Genomic DNA, 8237 nt, shown 5'->3' on the forward strand with positions numbered 1-8237 from the left:
TTTACAGTTCAGGCTAAAACTGAGCGTATTATAAGCTCATTAGAACTGTTTTAAGAATAAATATTGCTGAGTCATATATATTTATAGATTTGAATATAATAGGCATAGATTGGGAGTGTAAAACAATTCATAATCCCTTTCTTTACACTCCAAAATTGGTATTCTGTTTTCGGCTCTTTTTTTAAAGAAAATATTTACATACTACATCGTTTAACCGGTTTAGCAATCAGTTGCCATTTAGAATGTGTGTGTTCTACATGTTAGTATGTACATAGTTCTAATTTGCATTTGCTGTGCCCGTATTTCGTTTATTTTAGAAATATGTACATATAAATATAACTAGTATTGTAAGTTAATAGGCATTCACGTACCGATTTGAATTGTCAAAGCAAATGCGCTCTCATGTGCTCTTGACGTTGCATTTTAAATTGTTTTCCTATTCGCTCATTGCAATTAAAACCAACTGCATAGCAGCAGCGGGCAAGGAATGAGGGGAGACAACCGCATGTTGTTTATTCTCATTGCAGCCGTCCGAGACTTGTTTTGATCAAATTCTGTCGCTGCCTCTTATGTCGTTGTCTGGCTTCGTTGAGCCCACACATGGGCGCGTGCGCCAGTGGCGTCTGTTCACGTTTTGTTTTTTGCAAAGATCAAGCGGATTTATACATCTGAAGCTACGCCACTGAGGTCTCTTGTCCAGTCTGTTTTCACGCACGCTTTGTTATTGCCTGTTTTTATTGTTGCTTTAAATTATCAGCAGCAACGCCGCTAACGCCGACGTCGATCGTTGCTTTTGTGCGCATTCGGCTCAACACTTTCAGTTATATATGCACGCCTTCCTAGCGAGGTTCTCACACCGCACGAATCTTTCAAACGGGACGCATATATAGCAGCGACAAAGAATACAAAAGCATGGTTATCAATTTTGCTGCCGGTCCAGCCAAGTTACCCGAAGAGGTCAGTTGTGGTCAAACATCAGCCGGTTTCAAGCGGTTCTCATCATCTAATTATTCCGACAGGTACTGCGGGATGTACAGAAGAATCTGCTTGACTGCAATGGCAGCGGCATTTCGGTTATGGAAATGTCACATCGTTCCAGCAACTATGCCAAGATTCAGGAGACGGCCATTGCCGATTTACGTGCTCTCCTCAATATTCCAAGCAACTATAAAGTGCTCTTGATGCAAGGTGGGGGTACGGGACAATTTGCAGCTGTTGCCTTCAATCTGATTGGGCGCTCGGGTAGCGCAGATTACGTTATTACTGGCTCATGGTCCTCGAAAGCAGCCAAGGAGGCAGCCCAATACGGTAAAGTGAACGCCGTACTGCCAAAGGTATCGAAATATGTCGAGGTGCCCAGACAGAGCACGTGGCAAACGGACCCAAAAGCCTCATACATTTATTACTGCGACAATGAGACTGTAGAAGGTGTGGAGTTTGACTTTGTGCCCGTGCCCCCGACTGGTGTGCCTCTAGTGTGCGATATGTCCTCCAACTTTCTGTCCCGGCCTATTGATGTGACCAAGTTCGGTGTCATTTTTGCGGGTGCTCAAAAGAATATTGGACCTGCTGGCACCACCGTCATCATAGTACGCGACGACCTTATTGGCCAGCATCTGAAGACAACACCGTCCATATTGAACTTTGAGCTGATGGATAAAAACAGCTCATTGCTAAATACGCCACCCACTTTTGGGTAAGTGAACAATCCAAAATATGTTAAGCCACTTGTTCTAACATTCCTTGCTCCTTTGTCAGAATTTATGTCATGGGCTTGGTTTTTCAATGGATTAAGCGCAATGGCGGCATTGAAGGCATGGCCGAACGTTCACGCGCCAAATCGCAACTCATCTATAACATAATCGATCAATCCAATGGTTTCTATTACTGTCCTGTGGAACGCAATGTGCGTTCGCGCATGAATGTGCCCTTCCGCATTGGCAGCGCAACCGGCAACGATGCGCTGGAGAAGGAGTTTTTGGCCAAGGCCGAGGCCGAGGGCATGATACAGTTAAAGGGCCATCGTTCGGTGGGCGGCATACGAGCTTCCCTCTACAACGCCATCACCTTGCCGGAGACGCAACAGCTTGCCAAGTTAATGCTTGCGTTTTATGAAAACAATAAAAACTAACTACACTCAAAGTGTCAGCTAAAATTATAAGTGGTTTGGTTTATTTTTACAGCAGTCCGCGCTCGCGAAATATTTCGTCCAGTTTTTCATCCAGAACGCCATTGATCCCTCGCATATTGTCCACAACACACTTGGCCCACACAAAGTATTGCTCGCGACGTTCCTGTGGTTATTAAGTAGATTTACAAACGTTTAATTGTACATTTGATATGTATTATATATTTTTAAGCGCCCACCTGCGTCCAACCTTGAGGCGTATTTTTCTGCAGGTCCCTAAGATTGTCCAATTTGTCCGCCAGCTTAATGAGCTTTGCTCGTTGACTACTCTTTGGCGCATTTACAATTTGCAAGCGCTTGCGTTCCTGCTTCTCCAGCGTTTTGTCGTCGGTTACCTCACGCACCAGACCACATACGTCGGCGCCAAACAGCTGCTCCACATCTTTAAATGTGGCTGTGGTGTCCTCCACGACGTCGTGCAGCAAGGCAGCCATTAAAACATTCTCATCCTCAATACATGCTTCCAGAGCCAAAATGGTAGCCACGTTTATGGGATGATTTATATAGGGCGTTCCTGCCGTATCTTTACGCCGTTGATCTTTATGCTGGTGAGCTGCATATTGCAGACATTCCATGAATTTACGCGAAGGATGCGTCATGTTTTATTAATACGATCCTTTCGCCACCGTTGCAAAAACTACGTTTTGATTCAATGCAACGGCATTTGCCGGCTGTGCTAGTGATGGTACTTGCTAAAGCCAAACAGCTGTTACCTGACAATTACAAAGAAAAAGCTTAGCTGAATACCCGCCAGATGGCGCGGACTAAAGCGCCAATGCGGAAATTCTCAAACAAATCTTTCTTAACGTATTTATTTCCGTGCTTTCCAGCAATTACAAAACTACAAAATGTTGCGAGCCTTAACACTCATCTTTAGGGGGCTTCACTTTGCCATTAGCAGTTCCTCCACCGGGCGGCACGTAGACGATCTTCCGCGACTTCAGCACCGACCACTTGAAACGCTTGACGTAGTAGCTAATGCCAGTTAAAAATGCCGAAATCATGACCACCTTGATCAGTAGAAGCTTACGCTCATCGCCATCCGGTTCCGAGGTCCACTTCAGGAAAGTCACAACATCCTTAGCTATCTGACTAGCAGATGCAGCGACCTCCTCGTCAGCATATGACACCACTTCGTTGGTAATCACCTGACCCATTGAAATAGCGCCGCCAGGAAAGTATGGATTGAAGTATTGTCCATCACGTAGCGCCATGCCGGCAGGCGGTTCACAGTAGCCCGTCAACAGAGCAAAAATGTAATCCTCGCCACCCTTCCGCGCATTCACAATATAGCTGAGATCGGGAGGATAGGAGCCATTGTTGGCCGAGCGCGCTGCATCCTCGTTGGCATACGGTGAGGGAAAGTGGTCCGACAACTTGCCAGGTCGATCAAAAAAGTTACCCTCCTCGTCGGGTCCGTCCTTCACAGTTATCTGCTCCGCCTCGGCCTTAGCTTCTGCCTCGGTCATGCAAACGCCCACCAAATTACGGTATGCTATGTACTGCAACGAATGGCAAGAAGAGCAGACTTCTTTATACACCTGGTAGCCACGACGCACTCCCTCCTTGTCCAGGGCTGACAACAATCCTCGATGGCCCCACATTTGCTTCGGTGGGTGCACCTCGCCGCCCGAAGCCTCAACACTTGCATCCAACGCGTACATCAACAAGCCGGCACCGCCGACAACCGCACCAAGAGTTCCCAATTTCTGACGTGAGCCCAAATAGTTTCGTTTTGCCGGAGTCGCTTGAGATATTGGACTAAGACGACTCCTGGCGGTTTTCAGCAGCTTTGTGCCCAGACGCAAAATCTTACTCGCCATACTCGCCTCCAACAAAAATTCTATTAACTTAACGCTGCAAAACTTTGTACAGTTTCTAATAATCTGCAGCCGTCATTCGGTCCAGTGTTGCACAACGGAAAATAGGAAGGAACTGCCAGTCCGATTTGCTATCACAAGTACTTAGCCTGATAGAAGTACTTAATAAAATATTTAAAGTATTCGCTATACTAAATAGACCCACACTATGAAACTTTTTTCGGTTTAAAGAAAAATATCTTTGCACACACCGTGCCTAGTTAAGATATACCAAACTATTAAGAAAAAAGGATATATGAAATTCTTTAGGCATTGTTTACTGTTGGCTTGTTATATCAGTATTTGCTAAAACTTTCAAACCCCTCTGGCAATATATTTAGAGGATGTACTACGAAAGAAAACATTAACAGTAACCTTAAAACTTTAAGTAGAACGTTACAAAGCGATACCATTTGTTGGTAAACCTGTTCTGAAATTGGTTTCAATCAAATCATTTTCCAGATGACAGAATGTAAAATATACTGATCCGCCTGCTCAATAGATCTAATCCTGTTCTAAAATAGTTATGTTTAAAGTTTTACAATCGAATATATTCAAAATAAATATAAGTTTCTGAATCTATAAATCGATATAATAGATTTTTAACACAACTAAATACAATAAAAATAAAAGTTTGTTCACAGTCTTTTAAATCAAAAATTCTTTCGTTCTTCAAGATTTTAGTTCGGAGTTTCGTTTGGGGTATCTTATTAATTAATTCAGCAGGGTATGATTTTATTGCAACTTAACTCAGAAGAGTTCACCTAAAATGTGCTCAACAAATCTATTTGAATCCATTTGATGGATTGCCAATGATTTAGGAAATACTTGTAAGTCCTTGCTTAAAAGCTTGTTTGGAATGTCTTTTAAATATTGATGGTTAAGTAGATAATCTCAATTGATTGCTAGTAAGAACAATCTGTTTACTGCCAGGCACCGAATCTTAAATCAAAGACAAAGGAAACAGTTCTAATCGTTGATCTTTCTTCATAACGCGTTTCTAAAATAAAGCCCCGATCATCTATTATGCCGTTCAAAACAAAACATGAAGTAGCATTTATTTCTTTTTATTGCTACCACACTGCCACCACCTCTTACTCCACCTCCTGATGCCACTTCAACTTCTTTGGCATTAGCTGTACACCCTAATAAATGCAGGCAAGCAGGCACTTTCATTTGTTATCTGGCGCAGTAATCTGTAAAAAATCTGTAACAGCCCACAAACAACGGTGCATAGGTACAATATTTCCTAGCTATTCTTCACACTGTGTGACCACGAAATCGTCAAAGTTAGGCCAGCAGCAACAATCCGTGCTGCCAATTCTACAGCGGTGAAAAAAGCTAGATCAGCAGTTGGAAAGGCTAGAAAGAGATACAATTATAAATATAAAACTAGAAAAATGTCACAGCTCTTAAACCTTGTGTAAAAATAAAAATTGTAGCACTTAGAAGAAAGAATTTGACAAATCGAAACCACACCCGGATGTCCTTGCCGGCTTCAATCCCTACTCCTTCCACAGATTTAACCTACATATATGACGATATGGCTTGATAACTTTATATTTTAGGTGAATAAATTCATTTTTCCACCAATCGTTCGTATGAACGTATAACACATTAATGAAAGTTATTGTTATAATAACAGAACAAAACAAAATATATAGAGATAAAATATTTATAGAATAAAATTAAAAAAAAAATAAAAACACATTAATGAAAGTTATTGTTATAATAACAGCAAAATATATAGAGATAAAATATTTAAAAAAAATTAAAAATCGTTCCTATTACAGGTATTTAAAATAATGCACAAAATTTGATGAAAGTTCAGAGTACTATGAGATAACATAATACGGATTTTGGCTATGACATTAGTTTTGTTAGTAAGATTGATTTTTGCAGCAATTGCTTCTATCAAAGCTATAGAATACAGAGCATCCTTTTTTATAAAACGTAGTATTATGCGACACTATAAAACCTCATAAATACCAAAGTAAGCTTAGATATATTTTTAAACAAAAAAGTTATTATACTGAAAGTGATTTTTCCGCGTCTATCCAATGGCAGCTATTAAATTACCAGGTTTGATATCCCTAGCTGTTATGGTTTTAAAATTCTCAGTACCATGTCTTTCCCTTGTAAACTGAACTACCAACGATGCTATAATTCGAGACCCTCCAGAGCTGGCGGGGTAAAATAGTTGAGCTGGCAACACTGACAACAACGCGGTTTTTGGTGAAAATTTGTACCTGATTTTATATTTCCCTTTTTGTTACACTATTTTTTATTATGTATTATCGTGTTTACCATATTTTTACACGCGCTTACACACCAACACTAAAGCTTCATGTAATAGTGTGTTTGTGTGTGTGTTGAGTGTGTGTGTGTGTGTGTGTACTGCGTTCTGCTTCTGCGCAGCGATGCATAATTCCCCACTTTGAATGTGCCGCGCAGCCGCAACAATTTTTGTGTGCTTGTGCTTCTTTTGTTTTGTTATTGTTGGGCTGTTGTTGCTTTTGTTGCCGAAGCTGTTAAGTTGGTTGCTGTTGTTGCTGCGCAATTAATAATTCTTCTTTTTTTTTTCGACTGGCGTAAAATTTTTATAAACAAGAAAGCAGTGGCAGTCACAGCTACAGCCACAACCGCACAAGCTTTCCATGAAAAATCTTTGTAAGCCCTTTTCACTCCCAGAACCAAACCCAGTCCCAGTCCCAGACCCAGACTTAAGCCAAACCACATCGTCATTAGCTGACCCCAAAGAAATGAGCTCACGAGCTCATAAATTTTATTCAAATTACAAATTCATTAATACGAGTGATTTTTATTTAGAATGCGTTTCGGTTTGATTTCTTCATTTCTGTGAAGAAAAGGCACCCAACTGGGTTGTGCTAGTGTTGTATAATTTCCAATTAGAAAATAGCACGCATAACCACTATTGAAATAAACAAACAACTTAAGCGAAAGCGTACTAATGCTGCGTTAACGTTTACTATGAGAGTTAGTCCATCATATTTGTATATTTATAGATATAAATATATACCGGATTAGTTAGCCGCATTTGGGTGTTACAATTAAACCGCAAGCCCACTGCAAAAAACATCTCTGAGTGCGTCTCAAAGAATGATTCGATTATATTTGATTTCTTCAATTTCGTTACTTTTGAAATGCAAAAAAAAACAAGAGGTCCTTAGTCGACCGAGAAGGTGATTATACCACGACAACTACAAAAAACTAAACTTCTAATCCTTTTTCAGTGCTGTTAAATAATTACCAAATTGTAAGAAATATTTAAAAAAATATAATAAGTAATTAAAAGCGGATGAAATGTACATACATATGTAAAATCGTTTTTTTGCAATCAATCAAATATTATACATGGGATAGCAGTTGAAATGGCGAAGAGAAAAAAAAAATGAATTAATCCGAATGCGTTGTTTATTAGTATTCAGAGGATTAATAAATTCTTTGGATCAACTTTTGATGAATCCCAGAACGATACAAAGAGATGATAAGATTGAGCAAAATGTATGTGCGAACGTTGTTTCTATGTCAATCGTATAAATGACTTATTATAATCTGGTCCGATGAAAAGTCAGAAACTAACATTTAAGGCAATTAAATGCACCTCAGATCATCCTGTAGATCGTTATAATAACTTTTCATCTCCTTTAATTCATTTCTTTACAATGAAAATGCTTCAATGTTTAAAGTATTTGACAAAGAGTCTTGTCATTATATTGCTATCAACTTGAAAGGCGTCTTTATATTAATGATAAGTGTAGATCTTGCACTCAAAATTTGAATTTATGTCGGCTTTCCTTTAGTTTTAGCAATCATGAATTGGGATGTAAAATTGGCTGTAAAATGTTCAATTAGTCCGACACAAGCATGCTTCACATATTTTCATTGCCAAATCGATGAAAAACTATCTGAAATTATTATACAAAACAAACCACGAGCTGCGAATAAAAATGTGCATGCGCATGCCTGCATGCATATAAACTCTCTCACACACACACATTCACACTCACATAAATATGTGCATCTAGAAAAAATATGCATAATTTTGCAATAAATGTAAATATTACTGGTCCGCTTCCTCTGGGAGCCAAAGCGCCATGCTGTTGTTGTTTCCTGCTGCTGCTGCTGCTGCCGTTGCTGTTGTTGTTACTGCTGTAGTTGTTGTTGTT

The 8237-nt window shown here is 39.9% G+C and overlaps 3 protein-coding genes across 3 annotated transcripts; 1 reads left to right on the top strand and 2 right to left on the bottom strand.

Moving 5' to 3' along the window:
* The first annotated feature begins 798 nt into the window (after window positions 1–798).
* LOC115620587 (probable phosphoserine aminotransferase) lies at window positions 799–2161 on the top strand. Its single transcript, XM_030513896.1, has 3 exons — window positions 799–957; window positions 1020–1696; window positions 1759–2161. The coding sequence occupies exons 1-3, from the start codon at window positions 913–915 to the stop codon at window positions 2129–2131; spliced, it is 1095 nt and encodes a 364-aa protein (XP_030369756.1). The 5' UTR covers window positions 799–912; the 3' UTR covers window positions 2132–2161.
* On the bottom strand, window positions 2146–2852 carry LOC115620588 (guanosine-3',5'-bis(diphosphate) 3'-pyrophosphohydrolase MESH1). Its single transcript, XM_030513897.1, has 2 exons — window positions 2368–2852; window positions 2146–2294 (listed from the first exon to the last, which is right to left on the bottom strand). The coding sequence occupies exons 1-2, from the start codon at window positions 2785–2787 to the stop codon at window positions 2178–2180; spliced, it is 537 nt and encodes a 178-aa protein (XP_030369757.1). The 5' UTR covers window positions 2788–2852; the 3' UTR covers window positions 2146–2177.
* A 132-nt stretch (window positions 2853–2984) lies between these two features.
* LOC115621490 (cytochrome c1, heme protein, mitochondrial) lies at window positions 2985–4011 on the bottom strand. Its single transcript, XM_030515158.1, has one exon. The coding sequence runs from the start codon at window positions 4009–4011 to the stop codon at window positions 3049–3051; it is 963 nt and encodes a 320-aa protein (XP_030371018.1). The 3' UTR covers window positions 2985–3048.
* Between the last annotated feature and the right edge of the window lie 4226 nt (window positions 4012–8237).

This window comes from Scaptodrosophila lebanonensis, unplaced genomic scaffold, assembly GCF_003285725.1.
Source record: "Scaptodrosophila lebanonensis strain 11010-0011.00,11010-0021.00 unplaced genomic scaffold, SlebRS2 tig00000024-arrow-pilon, whole genome shotgun sequence".
Lineage (NCBI taxonomy): Eukaryota > Metazoa > Arthropoda > Insecta > Diptera > Drosophilidae > Scaptodrosophila > Scaptodrosophila lebanonensis.